The sequence below is a fragment of the Pantherophis guttatus genome, chromosome 1, assembly GCF_059756535.1.
Source record: "Pantherophis guttatus breed Tessera chromosome 1, ASM5975653v1, whole genome shotgun sequence".
NCBI lineage: Eukaryota > Metazoa > Chordata > Lepidosauria > Squamata > Colubridae > Pantherophis > Pantherophis guttatus.
Window position 1 is genome coordinate 206,831,496 of NC_142063.1, and position 27,777 is coordinate 206,859,272.

At 37.5% G+C, this 27,777-nt stretch overlaps 1 protein-coding gene across 2 annotated transcripts in view; it reads left to right on the top strand.

Annotated features, from left to right (window-relative positions):
* The window catches only part of LDAH (lipid droplet associated hydrolase), a 93,401-nt gene that overhangs the window by 46,912 nt on the left and 18,712 nt on the right, over positions 1-27,777 (top strand). For both annotated transcript variants that reach the window (XM_034432188.3, XM_034432189.3), the window contains exon 5: positions 17,667-17,892. In XM_034432188.3, coding sequence (XP_034288079.2) covers positions 17,667-17,892 — 226 coding nt within the window. The remainder of the gene's footprint in view (positions 1-17,666; positions 17,893-27,777) is intronic.

Here is a 27,777-nt window from a genome sequence, read left to right on the forward strand (position 1 = left end):
AAACTGAAAACAGCCATTGTCTCATAAATTGGCTGGGAATTTCAATTATGTATGCTGTGCACAATAGCAAAGAATGATTGGGGGGTGGGGTGTTGTTGGTGGTTTTAAAACAGATCACACATACTACATTGCCTTTTTTTAAAAAAAAAATCTCTAGAGAAGCAATTTAAGTGGTCTGCATTTGAACACTGCCTAACCCTCCCATTCCTTCCATTCCAATCGAGTTATCTATGGTTTGCTGTCCTCAGGTAACGGTAATGTCAAACAAGTGAAGGTTTGTGAAGGTCGTCATTGTACCAACTTCATGCTTGTAAGAAGCACATTGGTCAAGTAGTGGGTTTCAATTTTGGCTGCTACTGGTTTGCTTGTGGGCGTGTGGGCACCGCATCTGCGCATGTATAGAGATGTCCAGATGGGTGGGCGGAGCCTGCCGCTGCCGCTACTGGTTCACCCGATCCAGGGCGAACCGGCAGCAACCCACCACTGCATTGATCTCACTGAAAGGCATACAGAAATTTGCAGGAGTGGTCAGGAGTGATAGGAAGTATGGCAGTATGTTACTGTATGTGTACCATGACTACATCATGGTCTTCTGTCAAGTTTATAAAGTGATAGAGAAATCTGAGATGTTTGCATTATTGTTCTGAATGGCAGAGTTCACTTGACCTAGAAATCCTGAAATCTTCAAAAAAGAAAAGAAAATTACTTTTGCAGGAACCCAACGCAATGAGCCAATTCAGAGAAACGGGGCAAACACTGCCTTGACGTAGCTGAATTGTTCATACTGCAATGACTGTAGTTTCTTCACTTGAAGATTATTGATTCATATATAATGGATAAAAGTAGCAGCCAGTTGCATTTGCTACCTGAAATTAAGTGAATGGAGTAATATTTTCATCCTGTTACTATAGGGATACTGACCTGTATTATCAAATGTTTTAAGTATAAATTTGAAAAGCAAAGCAGCTAATTTTATCTACTTTGCCAATTTAATCTGTTTTAGTTTAGTTTTTCAGTATTTTTATCACATGAACCAAATTTGTATTTTCTTTGCAAATAATGTGCCATTTAAACATTTTAGGGGTTACAAGAAGTCTACATCAAGTCAGTTTTATCAACTGGACTGATACCCAGTCTTTAAATAGTTCTGTTGAAGTTCTAAAGCAGCCGTTCCCTTCCATATATCTGTATCTACCTAGAGTAGCCCTATGACGAGATAGGCAGCAAATAGAGCTAATGAGAATAATAATCTGATCCCTTCCAGAATTATCACTCAGATCTGGGTTGGGCATTCCAGGACTTTAATTCTAACATCTAATTTTAAATGGAAATCATCTAAGCTAGGTCAGGGTGTATTAGTTTAGACATCCTACAGTATTCCCTTCTCCTACGTGTGGAAATCTATAAGATCATTGTATTTGCCTTCATGTTAATGAAAGTATGTTTGCCTTTCCATTAAGCAATGGCAAAGAGCATTAAAAGGCTTCTTACAGGTGCTTAAGTTGGAATCTTCAAAAGTTGCTTTGGCATTTACTGAAGCACTGTATTCATTGAAAGGTAAAATTTTATTGCAGAGGGGAAAAAGGGAATTTAGTGGTAGAAGTGTAGGATTTTCTTAGGAAAATCTTTAGGTTATAGACCATATCTGGAAACATTGACCAAATGCAGAACAATATTTCTGAGTATCAACTAAAGCAGTGATAAAGCACTCTCTCTCTCTCTCTCTCTCTCTCTCTCTCTCTCCTTCCCTCCCTCTCCCCCTCTCTCTCTTTTCATCACAATTTGGCGAATGACACTCATGGGTACATTTTTTGATAGCCCAGAAAAATGAAACTGGTGATGTCCACTGCAGTATGCCTAAGAAGCAAGGACACTCATAATGGAATTAACAGAATAACAGAGTTGGAAGGGACTTGGAGATCTTCTAGTCCAGCCCCTTGCTCAAGGAGAAGATCCTATATACTATGTCAGACAAATATTTCATCCAAGATTTTCAATATTCAGTTGTACATTCAATATTCAGTTGTACATTAATGATATGAAAATGCTCAATGTTCTGGATAAGAAACAATAATTTTTTGTGAAAGTAGAACTTTATCTTCTTTAAAGGGACTTAATACAGGAATTTTCCTGTGGCTCAATATTTAATGCAAAGTTAGGGCAGTCTTAAATACATACATTTTATCCATTGATTGAAAGGGCATTACTTCATAATTCCAGACATACTTGAACAACACAGATTACATGGATCTTTTAATCTGATGTATGTGTATGTATGTATGCATTTCTGCATTTTTGTATTTATTTATGTGGAGATCTTAGGTCACCCAACCCAAGTCCTTTGAAAACATTTTGCTTCTCATCCAAGAAGCTTCTTCAGTTCTTCTTACATGCTTTTGGAAAAGCATCCTTGGGATGCTTCTGGGTAGAATATGGGACTAAAAGACTAGACTCATCTGGATGAGTGATCTATTCTGGGACAGGGTAATACCGGCTGGTAAGCCATGTGGAACTCTTGATTCTCCTACCCAAGGATCTTTAGGTAGGAATGACTCTTATCATTTATGACATGTTGTCTCCAGAAGGTGGTGCTGGGAGACTGCTGTTCAATGTCATTGTTTTGTAGGCAGTGCCCCATAAGGTTCCATTTATCTATCTTTTGTAGTTTTGTTACTGTCCTGAAGCACTGGAGAGGAACCATTTGGAGCGCTGAATGACTTGTCTTCAACATGCCGATGCCACTTGAACAGTACTGCAGTTTATATTCAATTCCACAAAAGTAGTTGACAGAGTTTGATAATAAGCTCGTTTTATTGGGTGGGCAGGAAAAAAGACAGACTTAGGGACATTCCGCTGATCATCAGAAAGTTCAGCTTGAAGACCGGATTCTACTTATTTATGAAAAGGGTGTATTCCTTCTGAAAGATCATGGTCTTAACTTGAGAATGTTTCTTGATTCTGAGATGCCCTGGATCTTCATCTGATGACAGTGGGTTTCTTTGTTTAGTTTAAGGCAGACTGTAAAAACTTATTTGTTTCACAAGGCTTTTAAGTAATTTTTCAATATATTTCTTCTGAGCTCTGGTTTGTAAAGGACTGGGTTTTTCCTGATCTTAATTTTGCTAAGTATGCTTTTAAGTTTTAAAGATGTAATTTACCCGTGGGCCTTTTCTAGTTCCAAAGGCTACTCAGAAATGCTTTAAATAAACACAGTTGCTTTGCCTGCCTGGAATATATCTCAGTTATGCATGAATTGATCTGTGCTCTTGAAAGTATTTAGTAGAATGACTTTTAACATTAAGGGATTCAGATAGCGTTCAAAGAGCATAAGCAGTTGATATTCCCATTTTAAGAGATTCCACTAGCACATCTGCCGGTAAAGTAGTGCAAGATAATTTAATAATGCAGCAGTACGTCAGGTCTTTGGATATATGCTATAATTGGATGTACATTCATCACCAGTGACTGCTTTTACTTAAGCAATGGGATTTTTCCCTCTATTCCACCAGCATCATTCCATGTGTGTTCCCAGTTTTCTTTTAGAGAAACTCCAATCCTCCAGAAGAGATTTGAGGATGTTTCAAGAGTAGAGAAGGATTTCCTTCCCTTGGCAGATTATTCTTTGTCAATGGAAAAAGGATACCTTTGGGTGCAGGTTGATAGCATGATGTTTATACACTGATGCAGCAGTCTTCTGGGCAAGATGCCTATTTTCTGTCTCTTTCCCAGTTACACTATGTTTTATCTCTCTTTTAAAAGGGATGATAAAGAATGTGGAGCAAGTTGGCCTTGTACCTTGATTTGTAGAATGTGGCTGACTACAGAATTTAAGGAGAAATGAAATGAGTATAAGAAGGAAAAAGGTACCCCGCCTGTCTTACTCGGGCAGTACTCACTGCTAACCTTACTACCTACCTCTGTTCCACTAATGTGCATGTGTATTGTTTGTATATCACAGATAACTTACTAGTAAAAGAAGGTAATGAATAACATGTCAAAATTGAAAATATAGCATATCTTCAAGTTAGGTAGAAAACGTATTAATAATTAAGGATACATTTCAAACAAGTGGGTTGTTATTTTTATAGTACTTTTATTAAAATCAATATGTAGAACAGTAAAAATCTAATACAAACTAAAAACAAATTAAAAAATGAAAAGGCCAAAAAAATAGAAAAGAAAGAAAAATTACAATAAAGAAAAAGAAATAGATAAAAAATGATTTCTCGCTTCATCACAACAATTAATAGCAATACAACTTGTAACTACAACTTATAAGTAACTATGACTTGTAACATACGTTCTCTTAAAATACAACATATGATCTTGCTTTTAGCGGAACTGTCTTTAGTTCACTATTTTTTTCCCTGGAAGTTTAAACAAATGGGTTACTTTTTGTGTAAAATAAATCACGGTCATTTTTAAAACTAATACTGAAATTGAAAGATTTCTGTTTCGGTTGTATTAGAAAATTGCTTTTCTGCTAAATATTTTTCTTTCAAGTATAGTTGCACAAATTAGCAAAGGAATGATTAAAGCTCTTCTGAATCATAGGAGTGTCCTAAAAGTATCCCAGGAGAGCTAATCTAAGGCTGTATTTTATGCAGGGTTTAGAATTCAAAGACAGTAAAAATGCTGTACCTTCTAGAAACACAGACATAGGAGGAACAATTGGGTAGATGATTGAGAATGGCTAAGAATTGCATTTTTAAAAAAGTGGCCTGGATTGTCTTCGCAGTAGTAAGTGTTTTGCATTTTAATGGAAAATTTCACGATTGCTTTTGAAAAACAAACAACATTTCTTCAACTGGGTGAATATGTTTTGAAGATATTAACTTTTGGATCACTCGTTGGCAAAGTAATGTTTGGATGACTTGCTGTTTATAAACATGTCTTGAAAGCCTAGTGCATGAACCCAGATGAAAATATAACTTTTCAATACAACTGGACTGAAAAAGTGTAGTTAAGGTACATAAAATCATTCTGTTAGTTTCTCTCATCACACATCAAAATGAAACCACCTAGTAGAAAGAATTATAATTATAATATATGGGCCCCAGTGAGAAAATGAACATGCTTCGTGTCAACTTTAATAAGAAAAAATATAGCAGATTTGCTCATGACCTTAGTAATGTATGTATATAAGTAAATGTCTTGATGCATACTCGGGCAAGTACAGAATATATTATGGGAACTGAGATACGAACAAAGCTTTTGGCTCCATGCACATTTAGAATATAAATTATACCTGAGCATTATGTTAAAAAAATTCCCACACAATTTGTATACTGCTATTTTAAACTATTAAATCCTGGATGTGGAAGGACATTTTTTTAAAACAAAAATCTGAATAATATGAATATCAATCATATTGCTTCTTTAGCATTATTAATTTCAAAAAATTAAGAATGTAAATGGAGATATATTTTAAGACATCTCATTTCGTATTGAAAATTTTAATTCTTATGCTATGCTGTTGCTCAAGACAAGTACCTCAGAGGGAAGAATACTGTTAGTCCCAGAACAATTAAAAAAGAACTGAACCTGTATTCAATCTAATTCAAGTACTCTCTACTTTGTACAAAAACTGATGGTTCTGCAGGAATGCATTTGGTCAAAATCTAATTCGTATTATATCTTCAAGTGGGTAAAATCCACTGAGAAATACATAAAATATTGTCTCTTCTTTTTCATGGAGAAAATAATTACTTGGTGTGAACTATGTATAGATAAGGTATCCTTGGAGTTATAGTTTATCTATTGCCCTCAGTTGGTTGGTTAATAGTAGATGAAACAAACCCCCAAGTGAATTGTCATTCCCCACATCTGCTTGTACCTGAATAATCTTTATCAGTTGTATTCCTATTGTTTTGTGAATCTAGGGAGTGTGAGCTATGTGGTAATGACTGTGGGGCATTTTAGTTTGAGTTTGGTTCTTTGTGAAATTAGTGACTGGTTGGATTAGGTAATTGGATTGTAATTAGCATGGGTGTAGACGCAAATAACTAGTGCATGTGATTTTAATCTGATTTTAGCCCATGGTAATCTTGGCCTGATACAGATCTGGATTTAGATCAAAGAATATTTGAAGGCAGGATGGACAGCAAGTGATTATTATGGTAATTCCAAAGGACCTCACCCTAATATCAAGAACCCTAGGCAAAAGATTAGCAGCATGAGCAAAGCAGGAAACATGTTTTACTTCAAGCTTGAAATAGATTAATTTTACTGAAAAATGCTGCTGGAAAATACTGTATTGGCTCTATTTCAAGAGAATATAATTTGAAATTGCTCAAATTTGTTCCATCTGAACAAACTCAAAAAATTTTGAATGTTCCAGCTTTGGAAAATAAGGGGAACATGGGACAAGACTTTTCCAATTTTTTTTTTTCACTCCAGGCCATAAGAGTAAGTAATCCTATGTGGGGATTATGGTTTTGTAAGTAAAAAAATAATAAAAGTAATCCCTTTACCTGATATTTTTATTTTTCAGATCACAGGTAGCAGTTAGTATAAACTACCATCTCATCTGCTAAGTTCTTTGCTGGACTTCTCTAGAGCTCTAAATTTCACAAATAATATCATTAACATGACTACAATGGCAACAAAAGTATACTCGTATTCCAATTTTGTACAACAGAAAAGCTTTGCAATTGCATTGGGGTACTCAACATCAAGATGGTTAAAAAAAAGTTCACACTAAAACTCATCAGAGCAATTCAAATGGTCCTAACGTAGAACAAATAGTAGTCTTTATATTTGCCATTCAGAAGAATTAGTAGCTGTTTGATTAGTTGTAGCAATCCAGGCCTGTCTCTAGTAGCAGAGCAATGGCTCTCCTCAGTTCTAAACCATGAGTTTAACTAATTAGTATTTTGCCACAGCGTTCCACTTTTTACCCTCTCCAGACTGATAGAAGTAGGGACTTCATGATCCCATCTACTGCTGTATTAGGTAAGTTGTTATAAACTAGCCCAATCAAAAGCCATAATATAAATGCCCAATTAGTACTATCACAACATTCGCCAAAAGTGCCACTGAAAGTAGCTGAATTTTGTTTTGAATACAAGTTGGACATCATTTCAAGCCAAAACAAAACCTGGAACAACAAAAAAATTGTTTCAGTCTTAGAACACTAAGAACAGCTATTTTGAAACATGTTTTGTTTCCATTATAAGAAATGATGCAGACCTCTTTCTTTTTTTTCTTTTTTTTACAAAAAGCTGTCATTAAATTACATTTGGGGGGAAGGGAGGATATTGGGTTTCCGTGACTGATAGGTCTGTTTTCAAATTAGAGTGATCCTAGCAATTAGGACATCCATTTCCAGGATCTTGAGGGCTGAAAAGATTTGGGCAATTGGTGTGGAGTGATTATTTACCAATTCTGCAAAGATCTATGTCTTAATGTCACCAGTGCCTCATTTTGAGTGGCTCACAGTGGTTTTTAAGTTTCACTAGCTAACCTTGCTTAACAGTTTGTGATCAATAATTTTTCTATGTATTGTTTCTCCAATTTTTGAATTGGTTTAAGCAATTTAAATGGATTTGTGAAAAAGGTTATCAAATTAATCTGTGTACTTCAATATTGCCCTGTGAAATTCTGTTTCAACATATTCAGGAAGGGGGATCATTATTCTTATACTGTAAATACATGTTCCCTTTGAACAACGTTTCCTTTCCTATCTGCCTAGAATTTGACATAGATATGCTGGAATTTATTACTGCAGATGTCATCACATTAGATAAACAAAGCTGCAGGCACTGTTTTAAGATCAGATGATAAAATACTAAAGCTGAACAGTTTCTGTGGATTTTAGAAGGCTTTCTCTCTTCAGAAAAGTCTCCTCATAAAACTCTAGTCTAGTGTTCCTGTAAATTTCATTGTGTTCTTCTGGAAAATATGCTGGGTATGTTGCTTCTGTGCAAGACTAAAACAGAACAAAGTTTTGCCTCTTAGAGGCACAGTTTTGCACTAGAATCCCGATACATCAAATAGGATTTGTAGGTTGGCTTGGATCTGAGTAGACCATTTCTAAACTTGTTTTGTTTGTTTGTTTGTAATATTTATAGAGCCACCCATTTTATGTCGAACTGTGGGCAGCTCCAATCAACTGAATCTCCTGACTGACAGGCGGCCCTTTTTGTTGAATATCACTAGGTGGTATAAAGTTCATCTCATAAGAAATAAAATGCATTTTGCATATATGGTTTAAAGTCTGCAGGTATATATGGAAGATAGAAGAGAGAATAATAGGGTTGGAAGGGACTTTGGAAGTCTTCTAGTCCAACCCCCTGTTCAAGCACTAGGGGTGATATGCTCAAGGACTAAGGGTGATATAATAGCAGTCTTCCAGTACTTGAGGGGCTGTCACAGAGAAGAGGAGGGGTAGACTTACTCTCTAAAGCACCTAAGGACAGGACGATAAATAACAGGTGGAAGATAATTGAAGAAAGATGCAACTTAGAAGTAAAGAGAAATTTCATGATAGTGAAAAGAATTAATCGGTGGAATGCTTTGCCTGCGGAACTTATGAGTGCTCCATCACTGGAGGTTTTCAAGAAGAAACTGGACAGCCGTTTGTCCGGAATGATAAGGACTCCTGCTTCAGCAGAGGGTTGGACTAGAAGGCCTCCAGGGTCCCTTCCAACCCCATTATTATATGTCTTATATATTCCTGCATGCTTTAAACCATAGATGAGCAACTTACAGGCCACATGTGGCTATTAGCTGCTACTGTATGATTTGCAGAGCCTCAGTAGAGAGAAAGAAAAAATTAAAAAAAGAAAAGTGGTTTTCAATCTTCTCTTGGCTTTGGCTCCATCTTCTGCCAGCAGTAAAAGGCCTTCCATACGGTAATATGGCCCTGAACTCATATAAATTTCCCACTCTGGCTTTAAACAAACAGGTAATTAATACAATACATTAATGCAAATTGCACATTATGATTAAATGCATCATTATCCTTTAAAATAACAGTGGATTTCACTTGCCTGATAAAAGTTTCTCTTTCCAAGCTTGTGATGCATAAAGATTGAGTGCAACATGTGAACAATAGCTGTTACGCTTGTCACAGTTTTGACTTCCATAGATTTCTTCTTCAAAAGTTGGCAGTCCATAGTGAACTATTGTGATTGCTTATAAAACTCCCTTATTTTGCTTCCTCAAAGCTATCTGACTTTAAATTATCTTAATTTTACATGCACACTTTTTTTAATATGGATCAGTGCTCTGCAGCTATAAGAATTGGAGTTGGAGGAAGCTTTTCTTTCTAGGGGTCATCATAGTGGATCAGTTATCAAAATAATGGATTGCTTCCTGTTTTTGCTGGCTGATCTGATCAGGGCCTGAAGTTTATTGGAAACTTCAAGTTACATAATGAGCATGGAATCCAAGTCATGCATTCTTTTTAGTTGAGGGTGATTACATTAACTGTTTTGCATACATCCCCAAATAATTCAGAGCAAGTTATTCTTCAAAAAGCAAACAAGCTCCAAGATAATTTCTTCCTCAGGCATGGAAGTGACCCTCAACCACTGGCAAGTCTGTTAGCGCCATTGTGTGGGCCAGCAAACTAAGTTGTCTGCAGTTTATGACAATGTAAGGAGTGGTTTTGCCAGCTCTGTGTTTCAGGACATGTATCTTTAAACCAATAGTTGTGATTATGGGAGCTCTGGAGCATAGTGGGTCACAAGGTTAGAACACTGGGCTGATGATGGGCAGGTTTGCATTCAAGAGCCACTACTCCATCTCCTGCCGACCCAGCAGTTTGAAAGTGGGTGACCATGAGTAGCTAAATGGATACAACTTTGGTGTACAACTTCATGAGGGCACAAAACGAGCCTCCAACTGGGCGTCCTCCAGGCAACAATGATGATACTAGCAAATCCTTTCCCTATGGAAACACTTTGGTGCTTCTGACATGGAAATATTATTATATAGGGGTTCTATCCCTATATAATAGGGAAATTTTCTAAGAGAGAGCGTAACTGATAAAAATGTGCAGTAGAACTGAGCAAGATGTCAGTGTGATACCTTGGTATATAAAATTATGGAGGCAGGCAGGCAGGCAGATATCGCAAATGGCCAGTTTGCTTCTTCAACACACTATCAAATGTAATTTGTTTGGATAGTTTTCATATCTCTTCTCATGAGCTTATGAAAAATAATTCTGACCTGGAAAGCAATTATATAAATGATGGTTTGGGGGAATTACATGTGGCAAGTAACTCAGCTATAGCTATGCACACAACTATTATAAGACTGGGTAGAACTCTAGAAATACATTATTTATGCAACCATAAAATAGATTGTTGTGGTTTCAGTGTACATGCTCTGTTGTTATAGTTTCCAGCTCATGAGTAATGAGTTTTATATATAATGAAATGAAAATTAATAAATATTTGTTAACAAAAATATAAAGATGTAGGGAGTCCTATTCCAAAGGTGCTTTTTCCAAAAGGCAACTGAACTTTCTTGGTTGTTGTTGTTTTTTGAAGACATTTTGCTTCTCATCAAACTTGGAAGAGAAACAAAACGTTTTCAAAAGAAAAAAAACCAAGAAGGTCCAGTTACCTTTTGGAAAAAGCACATTGGGACAACCATGACCTGGATGATTGAGAACCTCCATGGACACATAGAAAGTCCTGATTCATGCATGTAGCCAAACTCCTTAGATATAGTAATAATAATAATAATAATAATAATAATAATAATAATAATAATAATAATAATAATAATAATAATAAATTTGATACAAAGATGGTCCAGAATGTTGGTTATCAAGATCTCTAAAAGTGAAACAATTATATGTTTGATAGTGAACTGGTTTAATATAATGACATGAAGCTGCCACATAATCTGTTATCAGTATTGCATTCCTCTACTTCAGCTGTATGACATTTTAAAAGAAAAAAGAGGATTGTAATGGCTTTTTTTTTTTTTTTTTGCATAGAATGCCTTTTCCTTCACCCAGAACCAACACAGTGTATGTTGGATGGTTTACAGAGCTCTCCAGATATAATTCTCCTTTTCCTTTACACTAATAGAAGAAATACTTTCAAAAATATGTCTTGCCTAAACTATGATATGGCATGGCCTACGGACATTTTACTCCCATACACAAGAGCAGATGCTTGAAAACTGAACCACTGGAGCAACGTATCTACTGGTTATTAATGTCTCGAAGCCTCCTGCCAACCTCAAGAATGACGCCTGAAAAATAATTTTGAAATGTCCTTGGGACCTTGATAGCATAATTGATGTAATAAAAAATATTAATTTAAGAAGCTGAAGGATCAAACTGTCAAAGTCTTTGATATATGTTAGATGAATGCCCTCCCAAAATAGATGTAGAACAGTGCTTGAATAGGATCATTCTTTCTAAAGCGGTGGTTGAAATCCATGTCTTGGGCAGGCAAAGATAAAGTTTGATTCGAGTCAAATATGGCTCCCAGTGACTTCAGGATCCTTCCTGGCAGTACTCTTTTTTGTATATATATAAAAAGTTTTTTATTAATAATATAAAATTTAAAAAAACATTGGACATAGATATGACATCACTGGTTCCAAACCTCTTCCGTCACTTTACAATAATATTAGTACTCATATAAACATATAGTTCTTAAGCTTTGTTCATTATTTAAACATAATATAACATTATATTAATACTTTTTCCTTTATTTTTATATATTTATCTCTTAAACATACATTTATTTATTTATTTATTGGTTTGATTTATATGCCGCCCTTTTCCGGAGATTCAGGGAGGCTTACAATGTGTTAAGCAATAGCGTTCATACTTTTGTATATACCTGCTTAGTAGGGCTTCCCCACCCCCCAAAGCAGTGTTCTTTTTTATACAAAGTCAGCTTATTGGTCCCAGAAACCGGGTCCTCATTTTACCTACCTTGAAAGGATGGAAGGCTGAGTCAACCTTGAGCCTGGTGAGATTTGAACTTGGAATAATTGCAGGCAGCTGGTGTTATTTAACAGTGCTTTAGTCTGCTGCGCCACCAAGGCTCTTTGTCATTTATCTATAATATCTATATTTTTGTTCTAACACTATACATTTGTCTTGGCTACCCTCTTGTTATCTATCCAATCATAAAATTGTTCCCAGATTTTGTAGTACTTAGTTTCGCTTTTATCCTTGAGTTCCAAAGTAAGTCTGTACATTTCTGCGCATACAGATTTTTAGTAATATTTCCTCTTCAGTTGGAATATCTTTCTCTTTCCATTTTTGAGCGAAGGCTATTCGTGCCACTGTGAGTATATGCAGTAATAAATAATTTGTATCTTTCTTATATTTTCTTTCTATAATTCCCAGTAAGAAAAATTCTGGTTTGACTTCTATATTTGTTGACAAAATTTCTTCCAGCCAGTTCTTTAGTAAATTCCAAAATTTTTGCACCTTTGGGCATTCCCACTATATGTGGCAGTAATTCCCAATGGTCTCTCCACACTTCCAGCATATTGAGGATTTCCCCTTATTCATTCATGCTAATCTTGTGGGGGGGAAGTGCCACCTATAGAATATTTTATAGAGGTTTTCCTTATAGGAAGTTGCTAGTGTGATTTTTACATTTTTTCCCATAAACTTTGCCAATTGTCCAAATTGATATTGTTCCTGGCAGTACTCTTGACAACACCATGGAAGAGATTTGTCATTACTTTCTTTCAGTATCCTTTTTCCAATTTCTAGTTTAGTTGACCTACAACCATGGTACTTCTTGATGGTCTCCACTGAAATATTAATGAGATTCAACTCTGTTTAGTTTTTGAGATCAGCCAGGTTTAGTTAGATGTTGGAGCACAAAGCCTAAAACAAACTTGCATGGAAATTCAGAAATGGCATTCATCTTCAGGGAATGTTTACTTTTGTTTGCTGAATTTTAAGGCAATGGCAACTATTAGCATACTAAATTTAATAATGCGTGCATCCTGCAGTTTAACTTTGTTTATAATTTCTGAATCCCAAATGCTCCACATTTGTCAATTAATGATAACATAAAGGAAGTACAATAAACTCTTCTCAGTAAGTGATATGTTCCTCTTGCAAGACCTCAGTTTAAACATTCAATCAACCTCTAGTCCAGTTTGTTGGAAGATAAATGCTCAGTTTGCTCTATACATTTAACTTTGGTGGAAATATTCAAGCAATATTCAAAAGAACAGGAGTTTTGGAACATCATTCTGAATTCCTGTCAGAAAATCCTCCTCATTAGATCATTGGAAACTCCTGAGGCCATTTTGACCCTAATCTTAGATTTCTTATAAAAAAAGAAAAGTTTTTTATTATATATGACAGGGTAATATATATCCTGAATGATTGTCTTCAAAGCAGCTCATTGCACAATAACAATAGTTCCAGGATTCTTCTTACCGTATTTTCAGATGGATTCCAATTATGTACAAATTGACATATTCCCTGTTGAATGATATTCTAAATGAGTATAACTTTTCTCACTAACAGATATTCAGATAGGAATCTCAAACTAATGTAGCATTAGTTGGTGATACAGACAGGGTTGGGCTAAGTAGGATCAGTCCTTTATTGCAATATTTCAAGGCACTGTGAAATCTCTGGGGGAGTTGGGCAGTTCAAAAATGAGAAAAATAAAGAAATAAATTTAGGCCATGGTGGCACAGTGGTTAAAGTGCAGTCCTGCAAGCTAGTACTGCTGACTGCTGGCTGCCAGCAATTTGGCAGTTCAAATCTCACCAGGCTCAAGATTGACTCAGCCTTCCATCCAGGGATGGGTTCCACTTACCTTTACTACCGGTTCACAACAGGAGCACAGATTGTCAATTATGACCTCCAGGTGGGTGGGCGGAGCCTCCCACCGCTTTTATTACCGGTTCGCAAGGACCGGACAGAACCGGGAGCAACCCACCACTGCTTCCATCCTTCCTAGGTGGGTAAAATGAGAACCCAAATTGTTGGGGGCAATATGCTGACTCTGTAAACCACTTAGAGAGGGCTGTAAAGCACTATGAAGCGGTATATACGTCTAATTGCTATTGCTATTGCTAGGCAAGGTGTATTTCTATAATATCTGGATTCTCAAAAGAAAGTCTTCAGATATTATTCTATAGGTTTTTTTTGAAAATGCTAGAATTTGGAAATACAATTCAACATACTTATCCTTGGTATTGCCTATCAGCTTTCCCTTTAAGAGGACAGGCAAAATAAGAATAATTTTCTGTGCAATATCTTAAAATTATAAACATTTCTCCAAAAAAAATCTATCCTGAGATTAGGTTTAGTTTACAAAAAGACATGAATTTTCACACTGATAAAAGTCATATCTTGGATATGAATATATACACTATTACCACAATATCTCATGTAGCTTTAGGTACATATAAATCTTACCAGCTTTTTCCAATATGTTTCATTTATTCCTCTATCATTAAGGTCTGAATTCCATTTTTTTAAACTTACATCATCAGTCCCATAAATTGCCTTAAAATTCTTGAGATGAAAGATACATGCACACCATGAAATATTCTAAGTGTTGAAGCCAAGAAAATGTGGAGCAGATTTCTTCACATTTGACTTAAACCCTATGATTTAAAGTCTCCTATTGCTGATCCACATGGAGAAAAATCACCTTGGAGAATGGGGAAGGAAACTAGATTATTGTAGGTAACTTTCTGGCATAAATCACATTTTTCCTAAGGGACCATAGACTGAGTGATAAGGTCCATGATTTTGTAAGTGAAAACAACATTCTGAACATCATTTCCTTAATGAATAGCAATATTTATGGTCTAGACCAGGGGCATCAAACTCGCGTCATCACAGCGTCGTCGTGTGACATATCACGACTTTTTTCCTCTTCGTTAAACTGGGCATGGGCGTGGCCAGTGCATGATGCATCCGGCCTGCAGTCCGCGAATTTAACAGCCCTGGTCTAGACCATCCTTTCCCAATCTGATACTTAGCAGGCATGTTTGGAGACCAGAGTCCTATTTTGATTTATTTATTTATTTATTTATTTATTTATTAGATTTCTATACCGCCCTACTCCCGAAGGACTCAGGGCGGTGCACAGCCAAACAATAAAAACACATACAATACAAAATTTAAAAGATAGAATAAAATCAAATTAAATAATTTTGGCCCCGACAAATTTAAAACCCCAAACTTTTAAAACCAATTTAAAATTGAATATATAAATACTAAAAAATATTTAAAATTTTAAAAATCTTTTATAAAAGAGGGGGAAAATTAGGCCAGGCCGGCCTGGTGAAATAGTAAGGTCTTTAAGGCGCGGCGGAAGGTGCGCAGATCCGGGATCCTCCGTATCTCTGGGGGGAGCTCGTTCCAGATAGTAGGTGCCCCCACAGAGAAGGCTCTCCCCCTGGGGGCCGCCAGTCAGCATTGTTTGGCTGACGGCACCCGGAGGAGCCCCTCTCTATGGGAGCGTACCGGTCGGTGGGAGGCTATTGGTGGTAGTAGGCGGTCCCGCAAGTACCCGGGTCCTAAGCCATGGAGCGCTTTAAAGGTGGTAACCAAAACCTTGAAGCGCACCCGGAAGACCACCGGGAGCCAGTGCAGCTCGCGCAGGAGAGGTGTTACATGGGAACGCCATGTCGCTCCCATTACCACCCGCGCGGCCGCACTCTGCGCCAGTTGGAGCCTCCGGGTGCTCCTCAAGGGGAGCCCCATGTAGAGAGCGTTGCAATAGTCCAGGCGGGAGGTGACAAGGGCATGAGTGACCGTGCGTAAAGAGTCCCGATCCAGAAAGGGACGCAACTGGCGAATCAGGCGAACCTGATGAAAAATCCTCCCGGTCACGGCCGTCAAGTGCTCTTCTAAAGACAGCCGTGAGTCCAGGAGGACGCCCAAGTTGCGAGCCCTCTCCGTGGGGGCCAATGATTCGCCCCCAATAGTCAGTGATGGCGTCAACTGACTATATCGGGACGTCGGAAACCACAGCCACTCAGTCTTGGATGGGTTGAGCCTGAGCCTGTTCCTCCCCATCCAGATCCGTACGGCCTCCAGGCACCGGGACATCACTTCAAGGGCATCGTTGGGGTGATCCGGGGTGGAGATGTACAGCTGGGTGTCGTCAGCGTACTGATGGTACTCCACCCCGAAACCACGGATGATCTCGCCCAGCGGCTTCACATAAATGTTGAACAGGAGAGGCGAGAGGACCGACCCTTGCGGCACCCCACATATGAGGGGCCTCGGGGTCGACCTCTGTCCCCCTGTCAACACAGACTGCGACCGGTCAGAGAGAAAGGAGGAGAACCACCGCAACACAGTGCCTCCCACCCCCAACTCTTCCAACCGGTGCAGCATGATACCATGGTCGATGGTATCAAAAGCCGCTGAGAGATCTAACAGGACCAGGACAGAGGAGCACCCCCTGTCCCGAGCCCTCCAGAGATCATCAACCAACGCGACCAATGCCGTTTCCGTGCTGTACCCGGGCCTGAAGCCCGACTGGAACGGATCCAGATTTCTTCCTTTTCATAACAATTTGAACATAGGTACATGTCCTTAGATTCCAGCCATAATTTTTCGCTTAATCCCAAGAGAAAGCATATATAAGACGTAGATTAAACCAGTCTATAATTAGAACATTGTATAAATATAACAAAAAAAGAGCTGATTAATTTTCATGAACTAATGTGTGGACCTATGAGGCATAAAATCTAACCCAAGCCATCAGTTGAACATCCTGTGCGCAATCATCTTTAGAGAAACCTATGTAATTTGGCTCTTAAGTAATTATATTAGATGAGGTATTCTCCCACAGCCTTGGCCTCTCAGAAAGTTGAACAATAATGGAAGTGGTACTATTTTTCATTTCCTTCTAAATAATTTGGAAGTTTTTGCCTACCAGTGGAATTGGCAGGAATCCTAGCAACGTTTTCCTTATGTTCCCATTTTGAGATACAAGTCCTTAATGGAAAGCTTATTGAAAATACTACTTTAAAAAAAGAAAACATTTTGCAGGCTTCTTCTGTAAATGAGCAATTAAAGGACCAGAATTTGAGATCTGAGTTATTAGGTCAGAGACAGGAAAGAAATTGTTCAATAGAATAGACATGTCCTTATTTCTGCAGACATATCTGCACATTTGTGTATGTCAGACTGACTGCACCATAATCTGTACTGATGCAAAAGAAGGCATAGCATAAATAGACTTTTGCACTAAAGCTTTTTTTTTTAAAAAAATTAGACATTACATTGGAGAATGTATATATAGCGTTGTACTGCATTTTAATAATAGAAATGATGTGTACACATTTCATTTTTCTCTGAAGAATAGGATAGCAAATTCCTTTTTAAAGAATGGTTTGACCCAAAAAATCTAAAAAAAAATTGATCCATTGAATCTTAAGAGTGTACCATATTCAAAATTACATCCTTTGTTACCAGCCAGTGAGGAGCCAGAGGTTGATTAGCTTTGTCCACTTCTACTAAGATAAAAATCCTACTGAATTCAGTGGCGTTTTCTCCCAATTAAGGATACAGTTCTAAGGATAGAGGTCATAGGATTCATACTGTACATATCAGCTAATTTTAGCGGAATTATGCTGGGTAGAAAAAGGAGAACTACTCCAGTTGTCCATATTTTGTATTGCATGTAAAGTTTTCTCTCCCATACTATGTTCAAGTCTTTTTTATTTTTCTGCCTTTTCAGATTCTCCGCAGCATCCTGCTCTTCCCTACGATAGAACGCATGGCACAATCCCCACATGGCAAGCTCCTGACTCCCCTGTTCTGTCATCTCCGTTATATTTTATACATACCTATATATTTGTTCACCCTTTTACCAGAAAGAGTCAAAAGCTTCTTGGTCCCCTTTGCACTGAATGATGAAACTGCAGTAACGACAGTGGTGGACATGCTTAACATGGATTGTATTGGTGAGTAGGACCAGCACATGAGGCTTGCTCTTTCTTCTAAATTATTCTATCATTAAAAAAAAAAAATTAATGTATTCAGTAACAATTTGGGGAAAATATTTTAAAAGTTTGAGTCAGTGGTGAAATCCAATTTTTTTTACTACCGGTTCTGTGGGCGTGGCTTGGTGGGCATGGTGTGGCTTGGTGGGTATGGTGTGGCTTGGTGGGTGTGGCAGGGGAAGGATACTGCAAAATCCCCATTCCCTCCCCACTCCTGGGGGAAGGATATTGCAAAATCTCCATTCCCACCCCATTCTGGGGCCAGCCAGAGATAGTATTTGCCGGTTCTCCGAACTACTCAAAATTTCTGCTACTGGTTCTCCAGAACCTGTCAGAACCTGCTGGATTTCACCCAGCAGGGGTTTGAGTGGTAATGGTAAATTTGGCTCTTGGGTTTCTAGCAATATGGCAAAAGCCAAAGTAAAAATGCCTTTTCCCCCCAACAAAAAAAGCACTTGGCCTTATTGCCATGAGCTCAAAAGCCCGATTGGGCTTATTATCAGGGGATGTCTTATTTTTGGGGAAAGAGGGAGTGTGTGTGTGTGTGTTGCCAAGGCTCCCATGTCCTTATAGGACAAGTTAAGAGGGAGTAATGGCTAGGTTTAGAAAAAAGTAGAATGGCATTGCCGAAAAGCATCTCTTTCTCAATTCTGCTGATTAAAAATATCTTCTGAATCGGGGCCTTCCATCATCAACAGGAAATTAATCAGAAGTGCAACTCAGAACATTTACAAAAACAAACAAACATCTCCAAACAGTTTTTTTTTAGATGTATTCCATGTTTCCTTAATAGTGCTTGTTGTCCCATTCTGTTTTAAAATCTTAAACCTTTTTGCCCCTTTTTTTATAATTTTAGAGCCAATCCTTCCTCTGCTATATTTCAGAGGTGCACTTCCTGAAAATATTTGGTGCTGTTCCCACTATTTTGAAGTGGAAAGATATGATAATTGAGTGGTAAGCCTTAAAATAATGCTTAACTGTAACCATCTCCTTCAAAAGAAAACACCAGAAAAAAATGGGAAATCCCATTCCCACCGATTGTATGATGTAACTACGACTGTTTTGCATCTTTGACAAATGGAAATTTAACAAGGAGAGATCTAACCTAGAACTAGGGAGAAGTTTCCTGTCAATGAACACAATTAATTACTGGAACGACTTATCTCCAAAAATTGTAGGTGATCTATCACTGGAAGTTTTAAAGAAGTTATTGGACAGCCATTTGTCCAGATTGGTAAAGTGTCTCCTGCTTGAACAGGGAGTTGGACTAGAAGATCTCCAAGGTCACTTCCAGCTCTGTTATTTTGCTATTCATCTCAGTGCTTTCTGAAGAATTCTTCAAAGAATTCATTACAAATAGGTTCTTTAGCCAGATAGAAATCCCCAACATTTTAGTGAACGATATATCTAATTGTATGTATCAGTTTAGTCAACTACAGAATTGAGATTCTGAGCAGCAAGGTCTGCATGGATAAAACCATGGACGAGAAATATTGGCAACATAATGGAGGCAAACAGGTTTGTCCCATTTCATCTTTAATAGGTGAAAGAGTGGGAGGCTTTCCATCTTGCATTCCATACCTCATTCCTTTGGACAATATGGTATCAGTTTTGTAAGGATTATAATTTTGAAACTTAGTATGGTGGGTCTGTCATGTTTGTTTTTTCACAGCTAAATGGGCCATTGCCAGACTCCTGTCTGGAAGGAAGCACAGAAAACATTGATCATGCAATGATCAGAGAATGAGCTCTTGGGGATTTGGTCCTCTGGCAACTTCCCATTTTTTTATGTAATTAAACCCTTTTGGGAATGACTGGTTTTATTTGGCTGCACTTTACTAGCAGCCTTTAAATAAAATTAAATATTCGTTGATTTCAATGAGTCGCCTTCCTTGGAAATGAATCATTGTGGTTGGCTGAGTTGAAAGGAAATGCCCACAAACATTAAGACTGTGAGAGTAAAGGGGTTGTATATAGTAACAAACTCCTAGGCTTCCTGTATAGGTAAGTAATCTAGGAAGTGGCATGTCCTGTACCATCTGCTTTAGATTAGCAGTAACTGACTATATCTTGGTCAGCAATCGTGGCTATTTTAACTTGGCTTTACCAACCTGTGAGTGTGCAGTGAAATAAAATTGGAACAAACATTATATCCATTTGCCCTTCAATAACCCATTAGGTATAGTTCAGAAATGTTCAGCAAATGAATTTATTCCTCCTCTCCAGGAGGTTTGTGTTAACTAACTCATTAAAAGTGTATGTGTGTGTATGTGTTACCTTTGGCATTAGTTTCTGTCTCATTGCTGTAATTGCAATAAAATCCATGATGAGAAGAGAAGGTAAACGTTTCCTTTAAAATGATGTGTTTCCTAGCACAAACTAACCTGCCAGGGACTCATTACCACGTCCGGACCTTACTCACAACAATATGTTTTCTCTCCTCTAAAAAGGAAATGAGATTTAGAAAATCTAATTATAACAAGACTAAGAGCCTAGCCCGCCTTCCATCAAACTCAAAAAGTAAAACACCATTTAGAAGGAGTGTGGCCTCAAGCAAAGTCTTGGTTATGTTGTTGTTAATGGGAGAATTTCAGCAGAATAAAACATAAGCTTCAAAGTACATAGGAAGTTTCAGCAATCAAGAAAGAAAGCATGGTGGTCAACATTATACCATTCAGTGTTTAGCTAAAAGACCTTAAAATGGTTCTGTGTGGACTTATGAATAGAGGACTAAATATTAATAAATAAATCAGCTAAATACTAAATAAGTAAGCTGTCTCAATAACAACATAGCTTATTAGAATTTTCTTAGGATTTTTTTTTTTTTTTTTTTGCCTAGTCATATTCTTTATTCAAATATTGCATTTTCAAAACCTATTGGGCAGATACTGTTCTCTAATGTTGCCCTATTACAGAGGTCCCCAACCCCCGGTCTGTGGACCAGCACCAATCCGCAGCATGCCAGAAACTGGGCTGCGCAAACAAGTGAAGCCCCATCTGGAGGATGCAGGCAGCCTGTGAAACCACAGCCCCTCTAATCCACAGAAAAACCTCTCTCCGTAGAACTGGTCCCTGGTGCTCAAAAGATTGGGGGGCCACTGACCTATTACATTATATGTGCAATATGTAGAAATCAGCATTGATATTACAATAGATTGGGGATATTAAAATAGGGATTCTGCTACCTTGCTCTCAAATAATTGGGCATACCCTCTCAGAAGTCATGTTTAGCTGCTTCTCTGCTTTCAGGAAATAAGCTAAGACTATTTTAACCCTTTTTCTTTTAGCTTTATATGTTTAATTATTTTGAGAGCCTTATGGGTATAAAAATAGGTATACATTGAAATAAGAAATTATATATATGTGGTTGTATGTGTGTGTCTGCATGCACATGTGCATTTGTTGAAACTAGATATACAGTATGTCAGAGAAGTGAGTACACCCCGTCACATTTTGTAAATATTTAAGTATATCTTCTCATATGACAACACTGAAGAAATGACACTTGGATACAATGTAAAGTAGTGAGTATACAGCTTGTATAACAGTGTAAAGTGTTATTTTACACAGGGGTGCTTAGATCTGGCCCTGTAAACAGCGAAGGACCGGCCCACAGTGCCTCTGCCAGCGAAAATGGAGCTCTGTTTTCACTGGCAGAGGGTTGCAGGAGGCCGTTGCAGCTGAAAATGGAGTTTGGGAGCCCGTTTTTGCTGGCAGAGCGCTCGAGCCACCAGAGGCACCCCATCATGAATCACGTCGAGCTGACCAAGCCCACCCTGGCCCCTGAAGTCAAACACAACCCTGATGCAGCCCTCAATGAAATCGAGTTTGACACCCCTGACATACACTGTTCTTAACAGTGACAGCACAATCCTTAAGGTCCTCACAAAGGTGCTAGTTAGACAAATAAAAAAGAAACACAAGACGACGAAATGGCTACCTCAGAATAGTTTTACACGTTCATCCACTTTGTTACATTTTATTATTCCCCAAAGGTTTTCCCCTTTTGAAAAATAAAGATGCTTAACCACCTCCCAAACAGAAATCATCTTCTTCCACGTATTAAGCATATTAAACTGCTAGCAAATGAAGGGTTGCCCAAAAAAAGGGGGAGGGAGTGAAATATGCTTTCTTTATAGGTTATATTATGAATGCAATATGGGTTTTTTGGGGGGAGCGGGGAACTTTTTTTTCCCCTTTACTTTTAACAACTTACTGCCTGAAAAATATTTTCCATTGAGTATGTAAGTAGCTGATTTAAGGTGAGGGCAGACAGGTCTGTATCTATAACGCACAGGATTTATTATACACTAGCTTGACTGGCAAACTTCCTCCGTTTGTTTCTGTAAAATTTCCACAAAAGTACAGACATTACATAATGGGCAAACATTGCAAGCCTTTTTGAGAGAGGCAGGCTTCTGGGTCAAAGGTTAACGTCTGGATGACAGCAAAGATACAGATAAGGCCAGTAAACCCCCCAAACCCCCTCCTTACATGCAGTCCTTCCTTGCAATCTTAAATCTGTTGCTTCTCTGGAGGAATTTCCTTGGGTTTTTGTTTTTTTTAAAATCTGTTTACTGACCAGAAGAGTACTAAAGATGGTTTATTTTATAATATTTGGCAGTGATGGAAGAGATGGGGGGAGGGGAGTCCTTATCTTGGGAAAACAGCATTTGAAATTGTTATTAAAAATGAAATGGAAAACTATATTCTTCCCATTTTATATCAAAATGAGCATAATTGGATACAAACCATATTTAATAGTTGGCAGTCAGGGGGCTGAATAAGTGGATAATGAGCAGGAAGGAGAAACTAAGACCTTTATATTTTTCTTTTCTTTCTCCTTTCCTCTCCTCCCCTCCCCTCCCCTCCCCTCCTGCCCTTTTCACTTCCATGAGTGAGCCTGAGAATCAATGTTTCGGTGAACTAGAGAGGTTAGAAAGCTTGAATGCAACCTACATGTTTGTCATGCTTTCAAATAAGTTATACAAAAGTTGATCAAATTCCTTTCATTCATTATATGGAATGCGTGGATGGAGCAGGCAAACTGCACATAGAAAGTTGTTTCTGGCACCAGGGTAAGCTTTGTGCCTAGACTTGGGACCCCGAGTGTGTGAAGAGTCCCATTTCCTGCTGATATTGACATGATGGGGTGTCAATGATGGGGTTTTTCCTCAGCTGCCTTACATATTTATTGTTGTACTATATTGTAATTATTTTTAATTTAATTTTACGGTTGTTAGCCTCCCAGAACCACTTCAAATGAATGGCTATCGAAATTAAATAAATAAGTGTCCTCTATTTAGACAGGAGTCAGGGCTTGTAATTATATTTTTGGATTGATAATGTGTCCTCATGTCATTGTTGATTCTTGGTGATCACCTGGATAGATTTTTCTCCATGATGTAGTTACATAGCTTTGAGCTAAATTATGCTTAATATTAGAAGAATGGAAGGAGATGCAATAACTGTGTTGAATTGTGTAACAGTACAGATCCCAGTTAGGCCAACAGCCCTGTTTAACAACCCTTCAAAGTTATGGCAGCATTGAGAAAGTAACTGTACAACCATGCATGGCAGCACTCCACGGTCACATGATTGTCATTTGAACACTTCTCTACGGCTTCTGACAAGCAGAATCAGTGGAGAAATTGGCAGTAAAATTGCAAGTCACTGCCACGTGATGTCTCACTTAACTACCCCTGATGATTTACTTAATGACTATAGCGGAAGTGATGTCATAAGCCTGTTGTGGTCATGTGATGTTTCACTTAGTAACCACATCACTTAGTGATGGAATTGCTGGCCCCAACTGAGATTGCTAAGCAAAGACTACCCATATACGTGTGGTATTTTAAGTCCTCTGGATGAAAAGATTTCTGAAAAGATTGAATGATAAATGCCACAACTGTATTTTTCACAAAAGCTTTCCATGGCTGAGCACAAGTGAGTTAACTAGGTATAGAAAACTGAGTATTAAAAAAATGACCATAGAGATTGAAAATTATATATGAAATAGAAAGAAGAAATATGTAGAAGTCATCACAATCATTAAAAAGTTGGAGAAGAGGGGGGAAACCCTTTTCGTTTATATGTACATAAATTATTACTTTATTTGCAGTACATAAATTAAAGCTGTTCCTCTCTTCTAGTTTGACCTATAGAAGCACTGAGTTGGAATAGCATCTGCCAAGCAAACTCGAGAAATAAGTTAGAAAACCTTGAAGTACAGGTTCAACACTATTAAGCCCAATTAATCAGCGATGGTCTGCCCTGAACCAGGTCAATCCAAATACAATTTGGCCTAGCATGATGGGCAAATGTGCATTAAAATATGCAGTGAAGATGTGGTAAGGCAGTTGAATGAGTGATTCATCAATCTTATGTAGATACTGTTTGAATGATATGAATTGGAATTATTTATTTCGGATGCTGGGTAGAATGAAACAATTCTGAGTGTAAAATATATCTAGTTCTAGTTTTAGCCAGAGTGAGCACCCAAGCAATATTTAATTAATCAATTAACTTACTATTTTTAAGTTGACATACTATTTCTGATCATATTTTTAAAGATAAAGTAAAAAGAATAATCATACAATGGCATTATTATTGCTACCATTATTGATTAGTTAAATTGATAATAAAAATGTTTTTTTTTAATTTACAATTTGAAATCTATCTGTTCTTTCGTACACATATTAATTCAACTCTCTGCAAAATTGTCCAGTGATTTTTCTGTTAGTATTAGTCATAATCCAATATATTCCTCTGTGGGATTTATGTACAGATCTCTCATGCATCATCTTAACTTTCTGTTAATTTTCTGCATATCACAGAAGCTTATTTTTATGAAAGCATTGATAAATAATTTTGGAGACATTAGAACATCACAGAGAGAAACTGGACCATGGAGCCAGAGTTAATTAAACATTCCATATTATGAAATGCAAATAACCTGATCCTTAACTCAATTTTTCTAATTTGAAATTCCTTCTGCTGATTTCTATCAGATCTACTCTGATGATTCTATATTAAGAATCACAGATTAGTGACATTTTCATTTCCTTATCTCTTCCTGAATTACAAGTGCTTTATAAGATCCATTCCAGGTTCATGGTTTTAAATCCAATTACAGGCTGCATCTCACTGCAAGCAAAATAATACAAGAGATTACCGGTAATCCTCGTTCAATGACCATTCCAAGTTACGGTGGCACTGAACAAGTGCTAGTTACAACTGAACCTTGAAGTTACAGCCATTGCAATGCACCCACAGTTATATGATCAAAATTATAACTTCCTGCATTTATAGCCACTCATTCAACTGCCTTACCACATCTTCACTGCATATTTTAATGCACATTTGCCCATCATGCTAGGCCAAATTGTATTTGGATTGACCTGGTTCAGGGCAGACCATCGCTGATTAATTGGGCTTAATAGTGTTGAACCTGTACTTCAAGGTTTCTAACCTATTTCTTGAGTTTGCTTGGCAGATGCTATTCCAACTCAGTGCTTCTATAGGTCAAACTAGGAGGTCAAAGAAGGACCTTTTCTATAGGTCAAAGAAGGAGGTACAGAAATATCTATGTTATTTTGTCATACTGTCTGTTTTCCATGTAAATATCCTGTTGTTAATGTGCGCAGTTTTAAAATACTGCAGCACAGTCTTATTTATCTTTCTTCCAAGCCACACCTAAACTTAGAGAGAAAATATATAAGCAATCATAGTCATCTTCTCCAAGGCTTTTTCCAGGGTCTATACGTTAGATTGCCTAAATGAAAACAAAGTTACCCTCTCTTGGTAGAGTCTCCGTGGTTAGGCCCATGCAAAGATGTTAAATGCCCATTTGTAATTGAGGTAAGAAATTATATTCCATAATACATATTTTCAAAGAACATTTCCTTAGCCCTGGAAACATATTTTATCACCTGCTTTCCAGGAAGGTAGACCAAGGAATAATGACTTTCACATTTCCTCTGCTACTGTTTGTTTTCCTGTGTGATGCCTGACTAAAATGTTTGCTTAATGTTGTCTGAGGACTTACCTTCCTAAAGCAGTCCTTAATTGTGGTTTGTACTCTATATCTGCTTTGTTCCTCTTTTTGAAAATGAGCTGAAGTTTCCCCTATTTAAGGATGGGATGCTCATGCTAATTTAGTGAAAAGAAACAAATGGCTTTTAAAGGATTTATTATGTTGACAGGCCTAGTCATTTGTCAGAGTGACCCTCATTTATAACTTACCTTCTTTCCAAATGAATGAAAGAAAAGGTGGGTGGGTAGGAATTTAACAAGTTGCTTTATTGCTCGTAAGAACTTTGATTTGTCCACAGATGCTCTGAGTGAGAAAAGGAAAGCAGTTTGGCTTCCATAATTATGTGTTTTTTAAAAAAACAAAAAACAAATTAAAAGCTGTCAGTTTTATTTCCATCATAAATATTACTCATGAAACCTGAATGCTTTGATAGTGAAACTGCTCATAACTTCCAAAAAACACGAAGCATAGTTTGGGAGTTTCTTAACATCCTTCCTGAGGTGGTCATTTGTAGGAGAGCTCACTTGGAGTGACTCATGCAGGGTACATTAAGAGATGGAAAGGAAAGAGAGGTGAGAAGAAGATACTGAAAATAAATTGACTTTTTAAAAAACATACTGCCAAACAAGTTGCAGTAGGTAGGATCTACTACATCTGCCCACATCTAGCAATGAAGCTGTTGATTGGGGAAGAGTAGTATTAGAGTATTAGAGTAGTATTAGAGTATTTGAGTATTGGACCACTGATGTGTCATCAAATCATTTCTTTGCCACAATGACTATAATATTGTAAAAGTGATCCTTTTGATAGTATAACACCTCTGTAATCAACAAATTAAGCTTGAATTAATAGGCTTCTGTTTTCAAAGTTCTGCTCCTGAGCTCCTCAGTAGTAAATCTAAGGAATGATAGAATGACTCACCAACAAAATGTTAATCCTGAAAGAAGCATGCATTAATTTGTCCTTCCTTTTCTGTCCTTTTAAAGACTTACTGGATACCTACTTGTTCATAACATCAATGGACTGGCCCATACCTTGGATCAATCACTCCAAGAGTGAGCTCTCTTCCTAATGACCACTTCAGGAAGGATGTTAGAATTTATTCACCCAAATTAGCTTTAAGAGTCACCCTACAAATCAGTGTTATAACAGCTTATTCAGAATGCTGAAGCACCAGAGAAAGAAATGTTTCAATAAGACCCAATTTACCATCATTGCTGTTTTTGCTGTAATAAAAGTAGGTTAAAATGTCCTACTATTTAGTAGGAAAGCAGTGAAAAAAAAAGGAATCCCCATCTTGTCTTAAGTCATCAAGATACAATAAGGCACTGACCGTCTTTGATAAGCAATAAACTTTAAAAGGCCAAAGGACTTGGATGGTACCTTCTGAGATGCTTCTCACAATCCTGTGGACTGAGATACCTTTGTGTGATGGTGGTCTGGACTGCTCTTCCTCCTCTCTCCCAACATCATTCCCACAGACCATTACATAATCTGACCTATCCATTGAGACTGTAGCATTATTACTGCTTTGAAAAGCTAGCAACCTGGTGGTGAGATAATCAACAAATATTCATTGTTTCCCATGGCATCTTTTAGAGGTAGAGGTATGAGAAAGCCCTACTGGGGGAAAACAAGGTTGACAGAAAGGATTCTAGCCTTCCCGCGTACTAGTTTTCTGAATGCAGAAAGATTTAAGCATACAGTTTCCCCCTCTCTTCAGTGTTATAAAGAGTTTCCACGTTCAATTTCTTCCATCTGTCGCTTCAAAGCCAGAGCTGTTTATGTACTACCCTGTACAGACCCAATGA